This window comes from Podarcis bocagei (assembly GCF_964188305.1).
Source record: "Podarcis bocagei genome assembly, chromosome: 16".
In the NCBI taxonomy this organism is placed as follows: Eukaryota; Metazoa; Chordata; class Lepidosauria; order Squamata; family Lacertidae; genus Podarcis; species Podarcis bocagei.
Genome location: NC_138142.1, coordinates 5,944,492 through 5,971,347, shown reverse-complemented (window position 1 = coordinate 5,971,347; position 26,856 = coordinate 5,944,492). Strand labels below are relative to the sequence as shown.

The 26,856-nt window shown below is 45.5% G+C and overlaps 1 protein-coding gene and 1 long non-coding RNA gene across 5 annotated transcripts in view; one reads left to right on the top strand and one right to left on the bottom strand.

Moving 5' to 3' along the window:
* LOC308576121 overlaps positions 1-26,856 on the top strand; it is a 112,790-nt gene that overhangs the window by 33,066 nt on the left and 52,868 nt on the right. The gene's annotated exons all lie outside the window — the stretch shown is intronic.
* LRRC43 (leucine rich repeat containing 43) lies at positions 885-24,679 on the bottom strand. 4 transcript variants are annotated; one of them, XR_014002945.1, is made up of 13 exons: positions 24,537-24,679; positions 22,993-23,271; positions 21,554-21,664; positions 20,901-21,040; positions 18,031-18,269; positions 16,448-16,632; positions 14,010-14,127; positions 10,889-11,028; positions 9,956-10,147; positions 7,145-7,330; positions 5,944-6,034; positions 1,220-2,148; positions 885-1,133 (listed from the first exon to the last, which is right to left on the bottom strand). XR_014002945.1 is itself a non-coding variant. In XM_081174910.1 (12 exons), exons 1-12 carry the CDS (start codon positions 24,624-24,626, stop codon positions 2,006-2,008), a joined length of 1,914 nt encoding a protein of 637 aa, XP_081031036.1. In that variant the 5' UTR covers positions 24,627-24,679; the 3' UTR covers positions 885-2,005. The 4 variants fall into 4 exon arrangements, 3 of the variants coding, with proteins under 3 accessions (XP_081031036.1, XP_081031037.1, XP_081031038.1); XM_081174910.1 differs by having other exon boundaries at positions 885-2,148; XM_081174911.1 differs by having other exon boundaries at positions 885-2,148; positions 16,454-16,632.

Genomic DNA, 26,856 nt, shown 5'->3' with positions numbered 1-26,856 from the left:
ATATGTCATTGTCACCCTTCAACACAAAGCAGGTGTTGGGGCAGTCCTCTGCCGCCCACTGAATGAAATGCCGCTCCTTCCAAGAGTGGAAGCAACCGTCCATCTGGGAAAGGCTGAGAACAGAGGTCAGCCAGGCAGCACCACAAGTAACAAAAGAAAACGGCTGGCAGGCAGAAATCCAACAGGTCCACGTCGGGAAAGACTCTCGGCTTGCCCTGCAACCCCTTTCCCCAGGAAAGTGGGCCCTTCGCAGATCCCCTTGGGGAAACGCAAGAGGCATTTTCGGGGATGCCTCCAGGCCAGGGTCGCCACGGCAACAACAGAGTCGGCCCATGCAGCGCTCTGGCTGCAGCAGCCTCAGGGTTGGGGCGGGGGGTCCTCGTCAGTTCAGCTCATTGCCTATAGCCAAGGCCTTCTTCTCAATGGGCACTTCACACAAAGCAAGACATTCTTCTAGAATCACACAACGTAAATGTAACATCACACAGCATAAAAATTTGAAAGTACAGTGCATTCCTTCTCCCAAATGCTCTGTAGCCCTTCCCCAAATGCAAAGGTGTCTTAAGGGGAAGGGAGAGGAAGATAATCATATTGCACCCTTCTGCCAATCATCTTGATGCGGGAGGCTGAAAGGGAAATGGTTGAGAGAGATGCGGGTGCAGAGGTAACTCCCTACAGCTGTTGGGATTGATGGGAGCTGTAGTACAAAACATCTGGAGGGCACCAGCTTGACAAAAGCTGCCCTACAGTATAGGGGCTGTGTTTGATTCTGGAAGTGGAGAGCAAAAGCCAAAGAGTACTGGCCAGTCTCTGTAGACCAATATAAATAAAATTCAAGGGAAGCGTAGATTTTCTGTTGCAAAATAAACGAGGTGAATCACATAAACATTCCTAGTTAACATTTATTATAAACCCCAGGTGGGCTGTTGAGACTTTTCACAAACTGCAGAATAAAAGAGGCAGGGTGCAGTAGGAGAGGTAAGTCAACAGAAGCTCTATCTCAACTATCACAAGTGCTATTCAGTTTTCTTCTGAGCTTCTCTGAAACCATGAGGTTTAAACACTTGCTTTGTGATAAATGGAACTAATAATCCAGGTTAGTGAATAGATCATATTTCACCAAACCAAAAATACTCTATTAAAACTTGCTAGCTAGATGGCATGTCCAGAGTAGTCCCAAAAGTTACAATGATGCAATTTGCTGGTGTGGGAAATGTACTAGATGCTGAAGACAAAATTGTTGAGCTATTGTTGAGTAAAGCTTTTGCAGGCTTTGGGGTGACAATTATCAGGCACAAATAAAGAACAGAGAGTGCACATGCATTTACACCCACATACATAGGCTTTCGGGTGTCCATATTTGCATGTTTCAAACTTTCCACACTGTGAGACAGGAGGATATATTGGCTGCTGATAGATGGTTAAAGGTTTTATTCCCTTGATTCTTACAAAAGTTTAGAGGCTAAACTGAAAATCAGACGACATACTGTTGGTACATTCTCTTTAAGCCAATGGTCCCATCAAATATATTGTCTCTATTTTGGGGAAAGGGGGTGGGCAGGATTTGGCCACTAATGCTGATCTTGGATTTTGGAAGCAGAAAGGCTTATGGGTGGGGGACTCTTGTCTATTCAGAACCTTTCGGAGGGAGGGGGAACCTGTGCCGACTCTGCCTTTCGACAGTTCTGCATCTGGACATCAAAACATTTGCAAATAAATCAATTCTGCCGTGCTGCCCCCTGCCCAAAGGCACCAGGTCTTCAGTGTTCCACAGGAAAGTGATGCTCCCTGCATCCAGGATGAGCCGAATGGTCAAACTTCTGAGGTCAGGCCAAAGATGCAGATGTGTGATATAAAGGCATCCCTGCCCCGGCATAACCTTTGCTGCGACTGCCTGCCCTTACAACCTCAGCTTCCCACAGCAGGTAGACATAGCTCTTGAGAATCCACATCCCTCACCCCTGAAGCTTTTTAAAAAGCACGATCTGTGCTCCCCACAAAACAGTTACTCTGACATGTTGTAATGTAAAAAGATTTGTGAAGCTGAATTCCATTTCACATGTTGCATTTGGAATTCCACCGTCAGCGGTACTGGCTGGCTCTGAAGGATATCTGCCCCGTCTGGAGAGTCCTTCTTTTTCCCCTTTCCTGGAAAAAGAAGGGAAAAATATGTACTGTTGCTTCTTTTAAGCCTCCTACCCACTGGGTGGGTCTACTTAAAACTGACCCCCTGAAGCACCTTTTCCCTCAACCCATGTAGCCTTTCAGCGTTTGTTTTTAACCAACTATTATTCATACAGTGGTGCCTCGCAAGACGAAATTAATCCGTTCCGCGAGTCTCTTCGTCTAGAGGTTTTTTCGTCTTGTGAAGCAACCCTATTAGTGGATTAGCGCTATTAGCAGTTTAGCGGCTATTAAAGGATTAGCAGATTAGCGGCTAAAAGGCTATTAGCGGCTTAGAAAAAGGGGGGAAAGCGGAAAAAAATCAGAACACTCACAAGACGTTTTCGTCTTGTAAAGCAAGCCCATAGGGAAAATCGTCTTCCGAAGCAGCTCAAAAACGGAAAACCCTTTCGTCTAGCGGGTTTTCCGTCTTGCGAGGCATTCGTCTTGCGGGGCACCACTGTAACTCTAAGGGGCTGAACTGATGAGGGGTAATGGGAAAGGATGTCGGTCAGTGGTACAGCAAATGTTTTGCAGCCTGCAGGTCTGAGAGCAACCCTGTCTCCAGTCAGTGTCCTGAGCTAGTTGGGCCTATGGGTATGAGCCAACTTCCTATGTACCCAGTGGCGTAGCGTGGGGGGTGCAAGGGGGGCAGGCCGCACCAGGCGCAACATCTGGGGGGGGCGCGCTCGCTGCCTCCGGAGTCGCCGAAGAGCCTTGGGCGCAGGCTGTAGCACAGCCGCATGTCTCGCTGCGCCCGGCTGAAGGCGCCCCGGCAGGCAGCGGCTCTCAGCGCTCGCCGCGGAGGACGCGCCAGACAGCCCCTCCTCACAGCCCCGCCTCCGCCGCTGCTGCTGCAGCTGCTGGGCCATTGCATTTTCCTCGCCTCTCTGCCCCCCTCCTCCTCCGGGCAAGCGGCGTCGTTTGGGCAGCAGCGCCAGCGGCAACTCGCAGGTTAGGGGGGGGCGCAAATTACGTGCCTTGCCCCGGGTTAGGGGGCGCAAATTACTGGCGTTGCCCCGGGTGCTGACAACTCACGCTACGCCGCTGTATGTACCCAAAGAGGGACTATCCATTCAGTAATTTTTAAATTCATAACTCCTCCAAGAGGTTTTGAGCTGAAGGAAAAAGCGAAGGTGCAGGTTATCAGATTGTCTGGAATTGACACTGGGTGTCATTAAAGATCCCAGAGACAGGCTTCTTGGAGCTTTATCCCCTGAGCTAAACCACGCCCAATCGTTAAAGTTTTGATTAAGCTATAACTTTCAATGCCATTTCATATGTTTACATTAACATGGTCATTGCCACATACAGCCCCTGCTTACTGTTGGAACCAGCCTTCTCCCAATGGGTGTTCTCCAGCTCTTTTGCAGCACAACTCCCATCTGCTCCAGCCAGCACAGAGGTGCTGGGCTGAGCTGTAGTCCATAACAGGTAGAAGACACCAGGCTGTCAAAGACTTTGACCACAAAATCATACAGTATTGGTAAAGTGCCTCTGGTGGAGCTGAAGTGAAACACACCTGCAGCTATTTCTTCATCTTCCAGGTTTATTTTTTGCTGCCAAAATATTTCGTTGCTGCTTGGGGTGCATGTAGGCAGAATCCCTCATGCATGAATTGATACCACGCTTCCCTGACACGTGACTTTATGAAAACAACATTTTCAAGTTCAGCAGTCATACCCAAACATCTGCAAACAAATTGTCTGCCTTTCACAAACCATTCAAGGAAATGCCTCTATATGAAAACATATTTCCTCTTCATTTCTCCCACCCAGGCACCTTGACCAACGGGTAAGTCAGAGTGTTTATCACAAAGTCAACTCTACTCTGGCTTAACAACTCTCCACATGATGCTGAAAGGAATTACCTGCCTCCCAGGTAAACATCATAACCCGCATCATGGAAAACTGGAAGCGACAAGCACCACCTTATATATTATGTTTACTTATATGGGCTAGTAACTAAATATTTGACATCAGTTGAAAGACAATGACAGCCATTTCCTGTAGTTGGAACAAATCGGGTGGTGCACTCAGCTCCTTACAAGTGTTAAAATGTGCACTTACAGCACAATCCAACACAGAACAAAGTCCCATTGAATTCCTGGACCTCTTGCCCAGGGAAAGTGCAGACGCCTTTAGTGTGTGATGTAACAGACAGCAGAGTCTGTCCTACCGTAAGGGGACTGCAATTGCATCCTGCAATTAAAGTTGCTTAATTGCATCCTGGGTGCAATTAAAATGGAAAATGGATCTGCCCATGTCTAACCAACAGGGGCACAATCTCCTCATAGATTTTCTCACAACCAGTCTTCCTTGTTATGGCCTGAGATCTCCAGGAAAGGTCAAATCACTTCCTCCACATAAGACAGTCATACCAGTCCACTCTGACAAGGAGGGAGGGTCACAGCTCAGTGGCAGAGCACCTGCCTTGTGAGCCAAAGGTCACAGGTTCAGTCCCCACTGGGCTCTCCAGGGAGGGCTGGGAAAGACTCCTTGTCTGAAATCCTGGCGGGCTGCTGCCAGTCAGTGTAGACAATACTGGGGTAGATGGGCAAATGGTTCTGACTTGGCAGCTTCCTCTGTTCCGAAATAGTCTAACAGAATGACATAGAATTGTGACCTCTTGGTGATTTTCCATTATCCTTTAAAAAAGAACTAGTAGTTCCTGGTCCTCATAAGAGAAGCAGAATGCTTGCAAAAGTGCAGGTACAGGGAGAGATACCAGAGAATTCCAATGGGAATGGAAATGGGAGCATACATTTACTTGCCTAACCCCATCTTGGCTGCTTCGGTCGGTGTGGAAGTGGCACTGTTAAAAGTGCCATAGGCTACTCATTCAATAAGAAAACAGTATTTTGGTGTGGCAACAGCCTCACTTTGGAACTCCCTGCTTATTGGCCTCAGGCCTTTTTGGTGTTGCTTAAAATATTTTGGCTTAGGGATGCCTTTCGAGATATACATATCTTTTACCTTTTTATTGCTTTTAATTGTCTTGTTTTAAATACTGTTCTTTTATTGATGATTTTAATGTTTTGCTGTTATGTTTTCTAAGTGCTTAGAAATTTTATAAGCATTGTAGAAATTTTGTTAAACAAAATTCACTTCCAATGTTTGCTTATTCTCCTCATGTCTGGAACACAAATCAATTGTGCAAATAGTCACTATTCTTGTGGCTTCCAGTCCACAAGGAGCACGTTGCTTCCTGCTCCCCATCCGTATTGTGTTTCCTTTGCACTGGAATTAATAGGGTGGAATAGCGTAATGACAATGCAATAATGTAATTTACATAATTAATTACGTGAGCTATACAATTTCACCACAGCAGATGGAGAGACAAGTGGAATAGTTTTGGGCAGGAAACAAACGGTAGTGGACTGGAACCAGTGCTGTATGGGGCAGAATTGAAAACGATGTTTTCTTACATCCCTAGGCTATGTACCCATTACGTATACCTTTAAAGAATATTCAAAGCACATTCTTTCCCTGAAAGAATTATGGGCAATGAAGTTTACCCCAAGCGGAGCTACAGTTCCTGGTGACCCTTAACAAACTACCGTTCCCAGAAGGAAGGAAATGTCTTTCAAATGTACTTTAAATATATGGTGGGTACACAGCCCTGGTTACAGGCAGTTAGGTATGCAAAACACCACTGTTTTGCATAACTGTCATCTTAGTGAAGATTTTAACTTTGCAGTTTGCCCGGGCTTCATGCAGATCTCCAGCACCCAAAGACACCCAAAATAACCATAATATGAAGGGGCTCTCCTGGGATTACCTTTGACAGGTGTGGTGGCCTTCTTTGACGCTGCGCTCTCGGCAGCTGCAGCTTTGGCTTTTTTGTCCTTTTTAGCACCCTTTTTACTATCCTACAGAAAAGAAGTTTGTGCTTTTTAGGAAGGCTAGAAACACACATGTGCAAAAAAAAGGGGGGGGCAGTCAGACATGTCATACCGATTAAATACTTTGGAGCCACACCTTTCAAACCACACTTCTGTACTTTCAGTCTGATCAGCCTAGTTATTTTAAAAAGTGGGTATTTTTTTCCCGTACAAGGTTATGGCAGACTAAGAGTTCTTCCAGGAACAGTCTGTACTGCCAGATGGAGGCCTGACCTACACGTTTTGAGACTCCGTGACACAACCTGAGGTCATTATCATTATTACATTTATTAATCATCTTCTAAACCCTGGGAAGGCAAACTAAGGGCCGGATCCGGCCCAATCGCCTTTTCAATCCGACCCGTGAACGGTCAGGGAATCAACATGTTTTCACATGAGTAGAATGTGCCCTTTTATTTAAAATGCATCTCTCAGTTATTTGTGAGGCCTGCCTGGCGTTTTTACATGAGTAGAATGTGTGCTTTTATTTAAAATCCATCTCTGGGTTATTTGTGGGACATAGCAATTCGTTCATTCCCCCCCCCAAAAAAAATAGTCTGGCCCCCCACAAGGTCTGAGGGACAGTGGACCGGCCCCCTGCTGAAAAAGTTTGCTGACCCCCGTTCTAAACCACCATTCTCAAGGCAATATGCACATAACATTGCCCACAAGAAGCCCAGCTGATGGGCTGCCCTATACTTTCAAGTTTCGCTTTTCACATTGCTTTCCTTATTGCAGGTAGTCTTCCTGGGCGAGGTGACTGAGTGGGAGCTCCTTCCAGGCACATCTGGAGCACGTGGACCATTTGGATCCTTTCCAACTGGAATCCAGGCCCCATCATGGGACTGAAACCACCTTGACCATGTTGGTTGATGACAGGGAAAGCTTTTTTCAGGATTTATGTTGGGGTGGGGGTCAACCTAACCTCCCATTCTGGCTCTAAGCATAGGCTCAACAGCCATTTCTGTCCTATTTCAGGCAGTGTAAGTGAAATAAATAGGACCACCAAGGCCCAATTCTGCCCATGGGGGGCTTTCTCAGGAAAGCAACCTTTCTGACCTGGTGGCTGCATTTAACACAGATTCAGTTGCCAAATACCTTTTCTTTTGGAGACGGGGGCTTACTAGTTGACTCCGTTATCAGAATGCCAAAGTTGCACACGGTCTCCACGAGAGGCTCTCCCGCCAGAAGGCTTTCCAGGTTGACATGGCCTGAGCCCAGGACCTTCACGATGGGAGGGTCACTTCGTAGCTCAGGAGAAGGAGATTTCTTTTTCTTCCCACCCTATGTGGATGTGGCAGCATATCAGATAAATTCATTCTGGGTTATTAATAATCTCATTCAAATATTTTCAGAATATACAGCTAACAACCACAGTAACAAACACTAACAATAAACACAACCGCAACGCAGCTGTTGCAATAATGTACATTGTAAACTGAAGCAGGTCAAATTAAAGAGTCTACAAAAATTGCTGTGGGTCAGAGGAGGAGTTACAGTCAGCTAACTTTTTATTTATTTAAATATTTATAAATTAATTCCTTGTTTATTTGTGATTCACTGATACTGAATCCTAATTCCAGACCCTCCAGATGTCCATATTTTCCAGGGACAGTCCCAGATTTACAAAAGTTGTCCCGGTTTCTGATTTGATCCCAGAATGTCCCGCTTTCCCTTAGGACATCCTTATTTTCATCAGAGAAATGTTGGAGGGTATGGAATTATGTGATCCCAGAACCAAGGAGGTAAGTAACTATACAACCTTTAGAAGACATCTGAAGTATAGGGAAGTTTCTTTAATGTTTAATGTTTTATTATGTTATTATATATGTTGGAAGATGCCTGGAGTAGCTGGGGAAACCCAGTCAGATGAGTGGGATATAAATATAAATATAAATATAAATATAAATATAAATATAAATATAAATATAAATATAAATATAAATATAAATATAAATATAAATATAAATATAAATATAAATATAAATATAAATATAAATATAAATATAAATATAAATATTATTTATTAGTATTGAATAGGATGTCCCTATTTTTGTTGGAGAAATGTTAGAGGGCATGCAATTCCAAGACCACCATCTTGGAAATTTTATTATGTTTTAAACACTGCTATCCTGGCAGTTCTATTGCAAATGCAACATAAACTGCTAAATACATTTTAAAAAATAAAAATACGGTAACTTCTTATTGCTTTTGTTGTCGTCAATTGAGAACAGCAGAAAATCCAAAACCAGCCCTGGGCAATGTAAGACAGGCACCAAAGGCAGCTAATTATGGCTGTCACAAAAGGCAGAAAGTTTTTTAATTTATTACTGTTATTTTTGTTTTACCTGCCAGAGAAGGAAAGAGGCACTTCTGGGGTTTTCTGCCTTGGATGCCAAAATAACTTGGCAAGTTTTGGGAACTCTCTGGGGTGGGGGGGTGGGGAGACACCATCTGCTGCCTCACCTAAAGGATCCAAAATGCTTTAGGCTAGCCCTACAAACAAATGCAAAACAGATTTCGCCAATCTAAAGCCTTCCGGATATTTTGGACTACAGCAGTAAAAGCAGAGTCACCTTTTGGAAACATGTCCAAGTGACATTTAAAAATGGGAAGGGAGAGAGTTTATCAAGTCCACACAGGAAGAGAATTTTGAAGGGCAGGCTTTTGCGTCCTAAAAATAAAGACTAATTGTTTTCCTTGTGAGATCTTTTTCTGTTACCTCACAAAGTGGCCAAGCCAGACTTCCTGGCTTACCTTGGCTTACTGTGAGGAGCAGGGAGCTTGGACACACTTTGCATGAGTGCAATAAACAAACAAGGACCATTATTTATATTTAAGGTCATACCCCACCCCTCTTCCTCCCAAAGGAGCCCAGGGGACTGTGCCAGACTCCCTGGCTTTGCACGTTACAGCCAAACCAGGAGCTACGGTTTCATTCTACCAAACAAGCTGCCATGACCACACGGACGCGGACTTATAAAAAATATTGGGGGGGCCCCCCGGGAAAGCTCATGAATAATAAATAAGCTCATGAATATGCAAATAAGTGGCACCGCCTCCTCGTGAGCGAATAGCGCCTATTAATCAGCTCCGGAGCGGAAATTGGGGGGAGCTTTTGCTCGGGAGGGAGGGCAGGAGGCATGCAGCCCGATCCTGTGCATTTTGGGCTGGGGGAGGGGCGGCGATGGCGCTCTGCTGGAGGGGCGCCGGAGATTATTGGGGGGGCGGAGCCCCCCCAAACGAATTTTTGAGGGGGCTCGGGCCCCCTCAAGCCCCATGGAGTCGGCGCCTATGCATGACCACCAGCCATCCTGAAGCCAGAGTATATTGCCAGCTTATGAATCATGGCCTGTTAAGGAGCAACAAACCACTATCCCTTGTTTTGACATAACGGGAAGGCAAGGCTTCCCGCGTTGCTTAACCCAGTGGTTCTCAAACTTTTTTTTATCTGGGCCATACTTTCAGATTAAAGGTTTGCTCGCACTACACCAATTTTTGGGAAATTAAAAAGAAACAACTCCTAGCAGTGCTTGATTTATATAACACAGAACACAACTACTTTGCAGTATGATCATGGAACATCCAGAAAGTATTAAACAATGCAGCTACATATTCTACAAATAAAACAAAAATATTTTGATACTGCACCGCACCACGCTGAAATGTTAAAATGTTTCCTGGGTTGTCCTTGAATCTTCCCGCCACCCTTGCCATCCTCTCCTGCCACACCTTTTGAGAATAACCCCATTCCCCCCCCCCCAATTTTGTCTTTACATACATAAAATGCTTTATGCATGTTTTGCAAACTGACATTTCTGTTTCAGGCATTGCTTAACTGCCCCCCGGTCTGGCTTCATACACCTTTGACTGGAGCAACAGTTGGGCACAACTCTCACCTCTCATTACCTTTCCAGCATCCTTTGCTTTCCCCTTCTCCTCTTTGCCTTTGTCCTTTTTCCCTTTCTCTGCCTTCTTCTCCTTCTCCTTCTCCTTCTCCTTCCCTTTCCCCTTTCCCTTCCCTTTCTCTGCCTTCCCTTTATCTTTGCCTTTTTTGGTTGGGCTTTCATTTGGAGTGAGAACGACGGGCCAGGAGACAACCTGGTGAAGCAAGAGAGTTTATTAGAGCAACAAAAGGCCAGATTATTAGTGAACTTTCAAAACACAAAAGCAAAGGGGCGTTTTCATGTCATTGTAACATTTAATGTAACATTGTAACATTTCATGTCATCCGCTAACATTTAAAAAGCCAAAAATCCAGAACAGATGTGTTAACATGGATTTTTAGTACCGTATATTCCCATCTTGGCTATGAGTCCTAAAAGACTTGCTCCCTGCCCTGCAAGATTTTTTTCCCCTGGCCTGGGAGGGCAGGGTCTGGACTGACTCCAGCTACAAAAGCTGAGGCAGCTGCAGAGGTCAAAATCACTTCCCATGGGGCATCATGAAGTGATTAACAACATAATAACACATGTGAAAACAATTACATATACAAAAACTGTTAAGTTGTGGGCGAACATATCAGACGACACAGCGATTCTTCAAACAGCTCTTCTTTATTCTGAGGCCAGAACTGAACTGAGCTGAAGGGCTCAGTCAGCCTGCTTATATAGAGCTCCAGTACCTTGTTACTGTAACAACTTTCTAAAACTATCCAATCACTGAACGTCACTTCCGATCCTTCATTTGCATAACTATCTACAGTACCCCCCTGCTGGCCCAGGGTGAGAACTTCAGTACATAACAAAAACCATTTAAACATGTAAATATAAAATACAGTTTGAATATTTGCATACATATTTGCATCTATATCTGTACAGAATCTGCCTTGGAATACGTAACCTTTTCCTCCACAACTGTCACCGTGGTTCCGGCGAGAAGATAGGCCTTCAGAGCAACCATATCTCTGGTGACATGCTCCTTCGTGTGGTCACAGTCTATGACCTCAGCCCAGGGCTTTCGAGGGGTGGAATAAACATTTCCTAAGGGGGAGAAACGAAGGGCTTTTGAGGAAAGCACATCTTCAGAATAGGACACCTCAAAGGTTGGGCCACATTCCCTCATGCACCACCTTTGAGGGGCCGGGGGGGGCGATCAGATACCAGGGGCAAAATACAGGTAGCGCAATGGATTCTTCCCTTACTGTTGTATGGAAGCATACAGTCTAGCAATGCAAATTTCTGGTTTCTGCAGACACCCACCCAATGTACCCCCTAGCCCTTCATCCAGGCATGCAAAAGGCATTGTCACATTTCCAAAGACACATTCCAGCCAGGCAAAAGCACCTGAGAAGAATACAGAGAATCTCTCTGGTTTGCAATGCCCTGGGCTTCGAACCCCAGAGGCCCAGCCCTGCCCTGCCCGGCCCCATTGCTTATAACATGACTGGGGTTTTGCATCAAACCAGACAGGGAGATTTAAAAGCAACCCCTTCTTGCCTCAACATCTGAGTTGCAATTCAGCATGTTAAACAGGAATGCCAAAACTCTTGTGCTAGATCAGGTGACAGTTCAGGATAAGAATGTCCTTTGTTAATAATCAGCCAGCATGCTCTGCTAACAGGTCCCTCAGTGTCCTGAGAGATAAAGCAGTAGCAACACTATTTAAGAAGTGGATAGCTGATCTCTTACTAGGCCAATAATCATTCCCAAATTTGGTTGGAGATAATCACCTTCAGGTAACAGAAAATCAAGGACAGCAATGATTCTCTTGAACTGGGCCAAAGATGTGGTTCAGTTAAAGAGAACAGCCTGCATACTTTGCAATCACACCAAGTTTTCATTAAGCAGAATTAATATCTCTCTGCTGTTTCCCTGCAAAGAAGGGGCCCAAGCAAAGAGAGAAAGGCTTTATTGATTTAAACCAACTTCCAACAACTTGGTGCACTCCAGATGTCCTGGACTACAATGTCCATTATCCATGACTGATTTAAATGCAGTTATTGTAGGTGTAACAATAACAGATTTGACAGAAAAGGAGAGGTGGGGGCATGAAGTGGGATCACACTTGTGCTTTATCTGTCTTGTCCCTTAGCACAGGGGTGCAGGAACTTGCAGTCCTCCAGGTGTGGTTGGACTCCAGCTCCCATCATCTCCAGTCAGTATGGCAAACCGTCAGGGATAATGGAACATGTAGTCCATCAACATCTATAGGGTCACAGGTTTCCCCCTCCTTTCCATAGCAGGTGAAGAAAACCTGGACTTAATTTGAAGAGACTGGCATATGTGTAGTTGCATTTATGGTGCATTTAAACCTGGTGACATTTTAAAGGCTGCCCGTTCCTCATCCACAGACTTTGGGAAAGAGCTTGGAAACAAAGGTGGCTGCGTAACAACTTTCTGCCATTGAAGAGTCATGCCCCACTTTGCAGTCATGACTTCTGAAACTAGGAAGCCAAGCAACTTCCTAGTAGAAGCCTAGCAAAGGATTTTAATAGGCATTCTTTAGAAACTATAGCTAAATATCCACCAATTGACATCTTAACAACTAAAAAAGCAAACATGGAAGGAGAAAGATTGACTTATGAAGACCTATTGATAAGATCAGAAAGCGGCTGGAAACTGAGAACATATGAGGAGTTGAAAGATAAGCTAACAGGCTGGCTGCAGTATCATCAAATAAATGCAATATGGATGGAAGATAAAAAGGCAGGGATAAGTGAGGAAAAAAAATCCAAATTTCAGATAGAAATAATTGAAGGCAAAACCAAGTTATTATCCAAAATGTATGAAATATTATTGGAATGGGACACTAAAGATGAAGAAATAAAGTAGGTCATGACAAAATGGGCAATGGACTTGGGATACAATATAGAATATGAAAAGTGGTCGAAATTATGGTGTAGTGGAATGAAGTTCACGGCATGTGTCACACTCAGAGAAAATTTGGAAAAGATGATGTATAGGTGGTACATCACGCCAGCAAAACTAGGAAAAATGTACAAAACAGGAAATAAGGCCTGCTGGAAGTGTAAAATTAAAGAAGGCAATTTCTACCATATGTGGTGGACTTGCGAAGAAATGAAGAAATTTTGGGTTCTGATTTATAACGAGTTAAAAAAAATGTTTAAATACACTTTCCCTAAAAGACCAGAGGCCTTCTTATTAGGAATAATTGGGGACGAAATTAAAAAAGAAGATAAGACACTATTCCAATATTCGACAGTAGCGGCTAGAATATTAATTGCACAAAATTGGAAAAGTCCAAATATCCCAACGGTCAGAGATTGGCAAACAAAACTATTTGAATATATTGAACTAGCAAAAATGACGCAAAAAAATAGAAACCAAAAAAATACAAAGTTTATTAGCGATTGGAATAAATTTATGGTATGTATTGAAGGAAACTATAGAAACTTAAAAACTACAGCAGGTTTGATATAAACCTTACGATGCGCAAACCATTAACAATTATTAGCTGCAGAAAAAGGAAAGAATTCTTATCAAGAAGCCCGAAATCGGGAGGGAAGGAGGTCAATAGGTGTGTAGAGGAAAGATTTAAATATTTAAAGATATAAAGATTCAAGGAATAAGACAAAGAACTGTAACGGAAATTGATGTTATTTTTGTGTTATGTATGGATATTTTTTTATTTTTTTATTTTTTCTGAAACTGTTGTTTTGGTTTTTTGTCTTTTGGTTACTTAAGTGAAACTCAATAAAAAGAAATTAAAAAAAGAAACTATAGCTAAATATCAGCAGCTAGGATAGCTCAAATCTACTACAGTCTTGCTGAGCTATTTAATAATTACCCTGGTTAATTTCTGCATGAGTTTTAAATCTTGCAGAAGCCCTCAGCTTTGCCCAAAGGCTTGGCTAAGCTCAGCTAGAAGGCTGAGCTAAGTACATAGGGAACTCCCTGCAGCTAGGATTCTTGGAGTTATCTGTGTGGGGCTGCTAACACATGCAGAATGCAAGTTCACTTGTGGTCCAATTTACTCCGTCAGGCCCTGTGGAGCTACTCACCAGGCTCAGTAGGAGATTTGATTGAAGAGTCCACAGGTGTGGGCTCATTGCTTCCCCCTCCTTCCACTCCTCCTTGTGTGTTTTCAACATTCAATGTAGTTGATACTGCTAAGACACTCTGCCATTATAATATATAAGAAGAATCACGTGAAAATTTCATAGCTGGGAAACATGCAGACACCAAGAACACCAAAAAAGCCAATGCAATTCTGGGCTGCATCAATAGGAGTATAGCATCTAGATCAAGGGAAGTAATAGTGCCACTGTATTCTGCTCTGGTCAGACCTCACCTGGAGTACTGTGTCCAGTTCTGGGCACCACAGTTCAAGAAGGACACTGACAAACTGGAACGTGTCAAAGGCCTGGAAACGATGCCTTATGAGGAACGGCTAAGGGAGCTGGGCATGTTTAGCCTGGAGAAGAGGAGGTTAAGGGGTGATATGATAGCCATGTTCAAATATATAAAAGGATGTCACATAGAGGAGGGAGAAAGGCTGTTTTCTGCTGCTCCAGAGAAGCGGACACGGAGCAATGGATCCAAACTACAAGAAAGAAGATTCCACCTAAACATTAGGAAGAACTTCCTGACAGTAAGAGCTGTTCGACAGTGGAATTTGCTGCCAAGGAGTGTGGTGGAGTCTCCTCCTTTGGAGGTCTTTAAGCAGAGGCTTGACAACCATATGTCAGGAGTGCTCTGATGGTGTTTCCTGCTTGGCAGGGGGTTGGACTCGATGGCCCTTGTGGTCTCTTCCAACTCTAGGATTCTATGATTCTATGAACAGCTGCATTCCATGGATCAAAATAAGGGGGGGGGGGACGAAGGCATAGGTGGCACTGAAGCTGCCTTCCCCAAACTGGTCCCCTCCAGATTTTTTTTTACTACAAATCCCATCAGCCTCAACTGGCACACTTGATGGGAGTTGTAGTCCGAAAGATCTGGACAGCAGAAGGTTAGGGAAGGCTGTCCTAATGTATACTATTGAATAAAACAAGTTATTTACAACCCACCAACCAGTTACAGAATAAAGAATACATAATATTAAAAGGTAGAGATATTCATAAGCAAAAAAAAATTTTTGTCTAAGCAAAATTGCTACATTTAGGAGCTTTGAAACTTCTCTTTAGTTTAAAAATTGGAGTTCTCCCAAAAGATTATCAACCTGATCAACCTGGAAAAGACTGCATAATGGTGTATATCAGAGTTTCTCTGACCCCCTGAAAAACTGCATTTACAAGTGACTCTGCTTCTGTGCTATAAGGGAAGCATCTACTATTGATGGGAAGCTTGTTGTGGGCAACTACTGCAGGGGGAATAGAATGGAATATCCTGAAAAGGGGCTTGTCTGGCTGGTGGAATCCTGAACATAAAAAATCAACATTGCAATGTTTATTGCAGCTGACACTTGTATTCTGCTATCTTTGCCATTCAGCTTTAAAGGGTAAAGGTAAAGGACCCTGACAGTTAAGTCCAGTCGCAGACGACTCTGGGGTTGCAGCGCTCATCTCGCTTTACAGGCCGAGGGAGCCGGCGTTTGTCCGCAGACAGTTTTTCCAGGTCATGTGGCCAGCAAGACTAAGCCGCTTCTGGCAAAACCAGAGCAGCGCACGGAAACACCATTTACCTTCCTGCCGGAACGCTACCTATTTATCTACTTGCACTTTTTGGCATGCTTTCGAACTGCTAGGTTGGCAGGAGCTGGGAAAGAGCAATGGGAGCTCACCCCATCGCAGGGATTCGAACCGCCAACCTTCCAATCAGCAAGCCCAAGAGGCTCAGTGGTTTAGACCACAGCGCCACCCGCGTCCCTGCCATTCAGCTTTAAAGAGGGCAAAAAGCATTATTATCATTTTCTGCGGTGTCTCCTCCTGGTACGATGGAATTGCCCCCTCCTTTGCATTATTGAAATGCATCCATCCCAAATTCCACCTCATTTTGCAGTTGATGGTTCAGCACAACAGCTGCAAGCAAGATTCAGTCCTCACTGGACTGTTGTGCCCTTATGGAAATACTCCCATGTGTAGGACTTAAGCTGCCTCTATAGGGTAAGGCTTGTTCATACTACCAAAGGTATACTATAGTAACTGTCATGGCTTCCTCCACATTGGGAACTGTAGCTTGCGCCTTCATTTCATATCTTTAGGCGCCAGGCCTTTGGCTAATTAAACAATCTATAGCCTTTTAAGCTGTGTTTATGTCTTAGGGGGTATTGTTTATGTTTGTTATCATGCTATGCATTTATGTGTTTTTACATTGTAAAGCACCCTATGATCATTGGCTGAAGGGTAATTTTTTAAAATTAAGAATTGTTTTAATAATAATAATGAATAGTTCCCTATCTCCCTTTGCAGAACTACAGTTCCCAGGGCTCCCTGGAGAAAGCGCAGAACTGTTGAAACCAGTTTAATCAGTGACATACACACAACCCCATTTCAAGAACGTCTACCTTGTCTGTTTCTTTCTCCTCAATTTTCTCATCTTTGGCAAATTCATACGTCACATAGTAATTGTAGGTGATTATTGGAGCCTCGGGTCCAGTCTCCGGTTCCTCTGGGCCAACAGGATTAGGGACGCCTCTGACTTTGCCAATGACCACAACCATTTTGGTGTAGCACTTTAAGAGCTCTGCGAAAGCAGGAGACGAAACATCGACCGGAAACATCCGTTTGAATGCAGAATCACAGGATAGACAGACACACGCAGGCAGGATGTAACATCTGCCCCCAAACAGCTGAGAAAAGCAGGACTGGTTAAGCCGTCTGGGCAAAGGAAGGTGCGCTGTTCCAGCTGTGCAAAGGTCTCATGGGGTTGGGGGTAGAGGAGAGCACTAAATTGTGGGTGGGTACAAGTGGGAGCTGCAACAAAATGCTGCAGTGTAGAATGCTCCTGCTGAGGGTTCAGCCACACCTTCTCCCAGGACACTCCATTCCATTCCATTTCTTCTGGCTTTCCATGTTTTCACCCAACAATCTGTGTATTCACAGAATGTTTAGCATCCGCAGGGGTGTTTGGGGGCTACAGCAGAGGCAATCCAGCACAGCACCTCAAAACACAGGATTGCAACCTCGCACGACATCAGAGCCCCAAAACCCACATTTTTGGACTCCATGAGATCACGCAAGGCGGCAGTCCTGAATGCTTTGCACCAAAATGTGCGTTTTGAGACTCTGTGATCTCGCGGCGGGGAGGAAGGGGAGTCTAAGATAAAAGTGATGGAGGGTATTGTCCAAGCACAGCATTTTAACTTCCTCTAGCTTTGCTTCAGCATGAATCCTAGTCTATTTCAGAAGAGGCCTAAAAGTCTACACCACTAGGAGTCACCCAAGAGCCACAATATTACAGGGTCTGGGGAGAAACTGAATATTGAGTGTCAGGAAACTGACATCAGAGCAACAGGAGAAGGAGAGGCTCTCCGATTCTGCAGGGGAAGGCACCAGCACTAGGGGGAGACGCAGCTTGATAGAGGGGGAAGGAAATCAGCGTAACACCAAGGATCCAGGAGAGCAAATGGGAGAAGAGGGGAAAGGGCTCCGGGATTCTTCCTTGGAAGTCAGTGAGGAGAGCACTGGTCCTCCACTACCCACGCCCTCCCTGCGCAGGAGACTCCCGCGCAATGAGAGGCGGAGACGATTGGGTGTCAAACAGCTTTTATGCTGGCAAAGGTTTAAGAAACGCCCACAGACAGATTCTGCTAGCGACTGAGGCAGCCACGCTGAGATGGGCTGTGCAGTCAAGACGGTTTAACTCAGGCAGTTAAGCTCCCAAACGGGGACAGTTTACGCACGAGTAACTCCAAACCACTACATTGAGGCTCCAGAAAAACATACACAGGCTTGGGTTCAAGTGTCCAGCTGCACTGCAAAGCTAGGTTTGGCATTCTGAGTATGAGTCAGTTCTTTTACTTGCCCCGACTATCACACATTGGATGTTTTGGCTGCTGGAACTAAGATAGCCCTGCCTGGCCACTTGTCAGGGATGTGGAAATTCCATAAATGGACTGCTCTTTGACTAAGGAAGCCTCACCCGGATTGCTAGACAGCTCTAAGAAGTCGTGTCTCTCGTCAGGTGTGATGATCACATCGTCAAGCGTGCAGAGTTTTGGCAGGCTATCGATGACAAACCCCCTGTAGCCAGGCAGCAGGGCGAGTGGGTTTCCCTGAAGCACCAGAACCCGCAGTTTCTTCATCGTCAAAAGCTTCAAAAGGAGGCTCAGCAAGTTGGTGAAATTGTTGTAGCTCAAGTCGAGGGAGACGAGTTTCGGCCTAAAGAAAAATAAGGGAAGGGAATGGGTCTTTGGTGAGAGCTAATGGGAACAGGGGCAGGTGACATGGATGTTGCTCGCTGGGCCTGGTGGGAGTTGGAGTCCTACAGGATCTGGGGAGGACCACATTGGGCACCTCGAGATTAAAGGAAGCGCGCACACATGAACATAGTGCCCCACATTCTCTGTGTGTCCCACCTGGCAACGGGCGAACCCATCAATTTTAGTCTCTCTCCATTTCTCCTTTTTCCAACCTTAAATTCAGTTCTCCCCATTTCAATATCAGTTTGCAATTGGGGGGGGGGAATCAATAATATTTTCATAATACAGTATGGTTGTATCTTACACATATTTTAACTGGCAGAATCTCAACCATATGCGATTGAAGGCAGGCTGGTTGAAAGGGCACAGGTTAAACCCAAGCATGGCAGGGAGCTTTTGTGTGCTCATGCAAGATCTTGCAGGGCAATCCAAGTTCCTGCAAGATCTCTCACAAGCACCCCATGGCTTCCAAAGCTGAAAGGTCTGGTTGGGGTTACCCAGTATGGAAAATGCTTTTATGCTCTCTGCCTTCATCACTGAGCATGGCCTACACTCAGTGCAACAGGCTCTCAGGGTACTAGCCATGGAGTGGTACAAAGAGTTTGGATATACAAAATTTTCATGTGTACTGAACCCCTGCACAAGATGCAATAGAACTGTACATACGTTTGCATGCAATTTTATCTAATACACACATTTATGCAAAGCCATTTCCCCATAAATGATGCATGTATAGTCATACCTTGGAAGTCGAACGGAATCCATTCCGGAAGTCTGACTGACTTCCGAAACGTTCGAAAACCAAAGTGTGGCTTCTGATTGGCTGCAGGAAGGTCCTGCAGCCAAACGGAAGCTGCAGGAGCCCCATCAGACGTTCGGCTTCCAAAAATCGTTCAGAAACCAGAACACTTACTTCCGGTTTTCGATCATTCGGGGGCCGATCTGTTTGGGAGCCAAAGTGTTAGAGATCCAGGGTATGACTGTAAATGCTATTTTCAACTAATGCATGCATGTACACTTTAGGCTGGGACACGGGTGGCGCTGTGGTCTAAACCACAGAGCCTAGGACTTGCCGATCAGAAGGTTGGCGGTTCGAATCCCTGCGACAGGATGAGCTCCCGTTGCTCGGTCCCTGCTTCTGCCAGCCTAGCAGTTTGAAAGCACATCAAAGTGCAAGTAGATAAATAGATACTGCTCCGGCGGGAAGGTAAACGGCGTTTCCGTGCACTGCTCTGGTTTGCCAGAAGCGGCTTAGTCATGCTGGCCACATGTACACCGGTTCCCACGGCCTATAGAGTGAGGTGAGCCCCGCAACCCCAGAGTTGTCTGTGACTGGACCTAACAGTCAGGGGTCCCTTTACCTTTACACTTGACGCTAGTCTATGCATTTAATAAAAACATTACTTGGTTGGGAAACGGCATCCGAAAAGTGCAAATTTCAAAGAGTAGCTGTGTCTTCCTTGGTGTCTTGTTTCAGAACGTGGGAATTAGGTGAGTTCACTTTTAACTGAGAACTAAATCGAATTCCTCCCTCCTCCTCAGCCACACCTGATTGTGACCAAAAATGTGAAGAAGGTCCTTCCCCATCTGCACCTCAAGGGAGACTGAACTTAGTGGCAGAAGATGGGGTGGGGGATCAATGTGTTTCCCACACTCTTAACATAGTCCTGCCTAGGGATGGAAAGACCTGTCACTTTCAGTTCTTCCAGTTTCTCATTTCTCCAATCCTAAATTCAGTTTCCCACAAACTGCAGCAATCAGACAAAAAAAAACAACTTTAAAAAAGATCCTCATAAAATTAACCAGCATTTTAGTTTAAATTTCTCATAATAAACACATCTTTATAAGCAATTTTGACTAATGTACACATTTTTGCAAGCCATTTCCCCCAAAATAATGATTTTGGTATGTATTTTCCTACTAACACCATCATTTTTATGCATTTTCAACCAATATATACATTTTTATAAACATTTGGTCCATCACAACATTTGAATAAGTGCAAATTTCAAAGGATGGCTGTCTTTTAGTTTGCATATTGTTTCAGAAAGAGCAATTTTTTATAGATTTAGCTCAGTGGTTCTCAAAGGGTGTGATGAGCCGCACTAGTGTGACAGGAGAGGATGGCAAGGGGGGTGAGAAGAGTCAAGAAAAATCAAAGAAACATTCAAACATTTCAGTGTAGTGTTATATCAAAAAAAAATTTTTTATTTGCAGAATATGGATAGATATATTTTCAAAATGAGAACAAGAATATCAAGTGATACAGAGGATAATCCTAGCTGTGATCCAGAATCACTGTTTGAACAGAGTGCTGGAGAAGACACGTTTACAATTATATTTTGGGAATGATTTATGTTCTTATGAAATAGTTGTGTGTTTTAAATCCAGCTCTGCTAGGAGTTGTTCCTTTTTGTTTTCCAATGTATTTCTTATCTGTGAAAAATTTGGTGTGGAATGAGCTCCCCCCTCCCCCTGAAAACGAGACCCAGAGAAAAAAGTTTGAGAACCACTGTTTTAGCTTCAAATGCGCACTGAACTAAATTTCTCCTCCATTCCTCTTCCTGCCTGCTTAAAAGTTTCCCGTTACCAGTAAGTGTCTGTGAGATACTGTTCTTCGGACGAACCGAGCTGGCAGTTGTGGCCGAGGCCCAGGTGCTGGAGATCAGGAGGCGGGTGGGCACACAGGTCCTTCAGACCATCCACTTCGTTGCCACAAAGTTCTAGGACCTGCCAGGTGGAGGGCAGAGGGAGAGGAAGGAAATAACCGTCGGGTAACAAAGAGGGCGAGAGTGCTGGGTACACATCCAAACCGTTTAATGGGACTCCTCAGATAGATGGAGAAAGAATAGGAATTTTACCTCCAGGGAAAGCACAAACCCAAACAACACGAACTTTCTGCTTCTTTCTTTCACACAGAGAAGCTTCCAGAACCATCTTGAATTAATTAGAATAGGAACGATCTCTACACATCCGATCAATACTTTCTGTACCAAGAAATGCAATCTGACTCTTTCTGACCCAGAAAGAGCCCTGTGGCTGGATAAGACCAAAGGCCCATGTATTCCAGCAGCCTGTTTCTCACAGGGGCCAATCCTGTGTTCCAGTGGGAAGCTCAGCAGCCCACCCCTCAGCCGGTCCTCCCACCGACTAGCTGACATTCTCAGCTCCATGTATCTTCCATTCCACTAACTCCTCCCATGTCTCCCACCCTTATCTACCTTCCCTCCCACCTGCAGGTACCTTTAGGGTTGGAGGGAGGTTGCTGGAGTTGATCTTGCTGATGTGATTTGCACTCAGGATTAGCACTTCCAGGTTTGGGAACTTTAACAAATCAGCATCAATTTCAGTCACCTAGGAAGAGAGTAAAACAGCAACAACACTCATGCTCAGGGAGTCAAAGGTGGTCACAAGCGGGAAACAAGCGATCCATTGGAAAGCTCTAGCACAGTAAATGCAGCCAGGGGACTTAAGAAAATGAATTAACCCTGCCCAGCAAACAACAGTCACACTCAATTTCTTGTTTTAAAATTGTCAGAGCTGCGTAAAACTTGCACTCAAAAACACAGTGCCATGGTCAAAATAAAAAAATTCCTTCCTGTAGCACCTTAAAGACCAACTAAGTTAGTTCTTGGTATAAGCTTTCACGGCTACCTATCTGTAACTGGAACCATGGAAGGCACCACATTGAGCCGCATGAAATGGAAGTCCATCAACCTCACCAAGAAACTTGCACAGGTACAGACTGATATGGTATCTGAAGAAGTGTGCATGCACACGAAAGCTCATACCAAGAACTAACTTAGTTGGTCTTTAAGGTGCTACTGGAAGGAATTTTTTTATTCTGTTTCAGTGTATCTGAAGAAGTGTGCATGCACACGAAAGCTCATACCAAGAACTAACTTAGTTGGTCTTTAAGGTGCTACAGGAAGGAATTTTTTTATTTTGACTATGGCAGACCAACACGGCTACCTATCTGTAACGGAAACACAGTGCCATGGTAATTCAAATGCAGAAGGCAGTTACGTCCCACCTGAGCACTCTGCAGTCAGAAAGGAGCAGTCGATGCACTTATCATAGAATCATAGTTGGAAGAGACCCTGAGGAACATCTAGTCCAACCCCTACAATGAAGGCATACACAGCTGTCCCATTCAGGGATCAAACTTGTGACCTTGGTGTTGTGAGCACCACGCTCTAACCAACTGAGCTATCCACAGAAGGGGAGCACTCAAGCTCTGAGTCAAAGCGGCACAAGCAAGGCATCGGCATCAGAGCGGAATATAAGCACGAGGCTGTTCCCTGGGCTACAGGGCATCCCTCAACATGGCTACCCACACAGAACTATGCAAGCCCTGAAAATCAGCTGATCCCTGAGGCTTGTTTAGGGCCACACATTGACCTATGCAAGTGCCAACAATTAGATGTCTGTCAACACCTGCACAGCTCTGCAAAAAGAAAACCCCACTCCCTCCATCACCAGCTGACTGTTGACACTTGCAAAGCGACAGACACAAGGCTTTGTTGATGCTGCCTCCACAGGTAAGAGGGCTTAGCTTGGCCACAATGGCCTTACAGGTCAAATGGGGAGGGCTGGTGGGCCCCACTTGACCTGGGAGGGGAGCCGAGGTTCCCTAATCCTTGCGCTGTGGTCTTAACCACCCAAGAGTCTTGGCCACCCACATTTTTGTTCACAATCCTGAGCGATTTGAAGTAGGAGAAGATTAAGCTGTCCTGGATGTCCCTTGGAGCCTGCACAGCCAGCTCCCTCAGCTGCTGGTCCTCAGGGCTGCAGTCAGCAGGCAGGGCCCACGGAGAGCCCAGGCTTCTCAGGTAGTCAGTGAGCGATTCCACACTTTCCTCCTCTGGCGGCAGGAACCCATCGCGAGGGGAAGCTCTGGCCTTTGGCAAGGCCCATCTGGGGGAAACTGTGGCCTTCCTCGGTGGGAAACGGGACTTATTCTGCGGAGGACAGAAAGAAGATATGTATAAGCTTCTGCTGGGGGCACTGCAGAGTAGGAGACAAGACGCTCACAGGCTGAGACTCTACAGGAGCCGCTCCCCATCTATTGCTCCCGTTGGACGACCTGATAATGGAGGAGGGTCTTGGCAGACCACTTAAAACATCTTCCCACCTGCTGTAGCAATTGTACTGAGCATGATTTTCAATTTTGTGTGTGTGTGTATCTATGTCAAGGGACGCGGGTGGCGCTGTGGGTTAAACCACAGAGCCTAGGACTTGCCGATCAGAAGGTTGGTGGTTCGAATCCCCGCGACGGGGTGAGCTCCCGTTGCTCGGTCCCTGCTCCTGCCAACCTAGCAGTTCAAAAGCACGTCAAAGTGCAAGTAGATACCGCTCTGGCGGGAAGGTAAACGGCGTTTCCGTGCACTGCTCTGGTTCGCCAGAAGCGGCTTAGTCATGCTGGCCACATGACCCGGAAGCTGTATGCCGGCTCCCTTGGCCAATAAAGCAAGATGTGGGATTGGCAGAAATGACTGGCAGAATCCGAGACCAGGGGAAAGAGACGGCGGAAGAAGATTGGAAGAAATTTAAGAACTATATTAAGAAACATTGTAAAATTAATGAGTGTTAAAATGATATGGCTTTAGAAAGTAAATGGATTACAGCTGTAAAGATTAAGTTAAAAGAAAAGAAAGGTTAACAATTAGATAAAATTAAGGGTGAGGATTTGCTGAATTAAATATTTGAAATTGGAATGCAGAAAGGGGAGGTATGAGGAGGTCGGTGAAGTAAGTTTTAAGAAAATAAGGATTTGAAATTATACTTGTTTTTTCTTGTTTGTGTTTGTTTGTATTGTTGTGTTTGACTATATAATTTGTGAAACTTTAATAAATATCTTTTTTAAAAAATAATAAAATAAAGCAAGATGAGCGCCACAACCCCAGAATCAGTCACGACTGGACATAATGGTCAGGGGTTCTTTACCTTTTATATCTATATGTGTGTGTGTGTGTGTGTATTGCTTAAATTATTTCTTATATTGTATTTCATTGTTCTGAAATTTGCATTCCCTTCCACTCCCTCCGCAATACACTCTGCCCGCCATTGGCTCCCCGCACCTGGGCCAGCCCTGCGTGGAAGTGCCATGGGGCAACTAGCTGTTTGCTGGGCGGGAGGGGCAGAGAGCACGAGGATCCCCCCCCCTTGCTCCCCCTCCCCCAGCCCCCCTATCTCCCGCCGTCCTCCTCGCCTCTCCCCAGCTCACCCAGCTCCCGATCCCGCAGGGAAACTGGTCCAGGCACAGCCGGCGGAGGTGCTCCCAGAAGGCGGCGGAGGCGGCGCCGGGACCCGCCATGGCCGAGCATCCCTCTCCGGCGTCCCCCGTTGCCAGGCGACGGGCTGGCTTGCCGCGCGACGCCGAGGCTCCCGGGGCTTGCTTCCGGATGGAGGCGCCGAGGGCTGCGCTGCGCGGGATCCTTGCCTGGAATCACTTCTTTGTAGACACGCTGCAAGCAACGGGTGCCTTGCGCAAGATGCGTGCAAGATGCGCCGCACGTTTGGAATGTTGCTTTATTGGGTGTTTAAATGTTGCAAAGCTGCCCTGGGAATTTTGCTGACAGGCTGGGTAGGAATCCCTCGGATGTAAATACACGCAACGCCCTCTCGAGAATCTGCTTCGGTTTTCCAAAGCAGTCCGGAGTTTCCAGATTAGTCCGTGCACGCGCTTCCACCGTTTCCTCCGCGTCCAGCGCGCTCCCACCGCTGGGTTGGGAAGCGGTGCGCGCGCAGGGAAGTTGGCTGGGCATTTCCTTGCACTGCACAGCAAGTTGCCGGTCAAAGCCGAAATAGAGAAAGAGAAAGAAAGAAAGCCAAAGTCTGATAAGAAAATACAGTTAGACAGGTCATCAATGGGTGGTGTGGGGAGTAAATCACAGGAAGAAGCATATTAATAGGAGAAAATATATTATGTTTTTATATTCTGCTGGAAGACGCCCAAGGTGGCAGATGGGCAGCCAGATGGGCAGGGTATAAATAAGAAATTTATTTATTTATTTATTTATTTATTTAGGCAAAAAGAAGAACATGATAAAGGAAAAGGAGGTGTAATGGTAATAGAATGAGAAAAATTCAGTGAGAAAAAGTTAGAAACTCACAGGCAACAGGCAGCGGTGTAATAACATTTGATGGTTGAAATCTAAGCAGGAACAAAGAGGTGAAAGGCCAAACAGAATAAAAGGAAATACAGCGGAACCTCAGTTTTTGAACATAATCCGTTCCGGAAGACGGCTCGACTTCTGAAAGGTTCGAAAACCAAAGCGCAAGGGCTGTCGGCAAATTCAATTGAAAAAATTGAAAAACACGCAGCGGAAGCCATTCAACTTCCGAGGCACATTCAAAAACGGAAACATTTACTTCCAGGTTTTCGGTGTTCGGGTTCCGAAACGTTCGTCAACAGAGACATTCAAGAACTGAGGTTCCACTGTAGATAATCAGGCCCAAGAAATCAGACCAGGCAGAGATCCAGGCATGAATGTAACAGAAGAAAACAATGTCTTGCAGCAGATTAGCAGCATAGGAAAGAAACCCAGCCAGCAATAAATCACACGGAGTGGGTGAAGTTAAATCTTTATTAGAAGAAAGAAGGCCTGCTCAGGGGTGCCAGGCCTAATGAGCACAGCAACTCTTCTTGGTTGGCAGTTGTGGAGGCTAAAGGTCCCCATCTTCCCACAGCTGCCTAAATCTCCTCCTCCCCTGGGTCCTTCTCAAGCAATCTGAAACTATGCCAATGTGCCTGTCTCTGCTTCGCCCACTTCATACCCCTTCTGGTCCAGGAGAAGGGGAGCTTGATGCAGCAGGGTGGGGAGACCCCCATGCCTCTTCACCAGCTGGACTTCTCTCTGCCTCTTGGCCTCCTTCCTCTCTTGCTTCTGCTTCTGGACATCTCTCTCCCACAGACTCTCCCTGCTCACTAAACCCTGTTACCTCTTCAACTTCTGACACCTCCTCCTCCCTGGCTTCTCCCTCTTCTTCCCCTGACCGCTCATCGTCTTCCCGCCACCACTTCCCAGGCTCTGAGCCTTCGTCCCTTAGGGATTCCCCAGCTGGTGCCTCCCACCTTTCCTCTGTGTCCAGCCCAATGGTGGCCAAACTCAGCCCTCCAGATGTTTTGGGACTACAGTTCCCATCATCCCTGACCACTGGTTCTGTTAGCTAGGGAGGATGGGAGTTGTAGTCCCAAAATATCTGGAGGGCCGAGTTTGGCCACCACTGGTCTAGCCAGTCCATGACACACAGTAAGAGGAAAATGATAAGCTGCACTGCCTTTACTTGATTGAGCCTAAGTTTATCTCAACGTGGCCCAGCATGTCTGGCTTCCTTTGGGGGCAGGAATTGGTTTCCAAATTAACCTCACGACAGCAGCTTCTTCTTAAATCTTCATTATCTGACTGCTCATAGCCACATTGGCTTGCATGTGTGTATTTAATCGGGGGAATCTTGAGACAAAACTCTTTATCTCTTCCTTTTCCTATTCTTTTTAGAGCAAAAGAAGAAGAAGAAAGCACTCAAAAAGACCCTCTGAAACA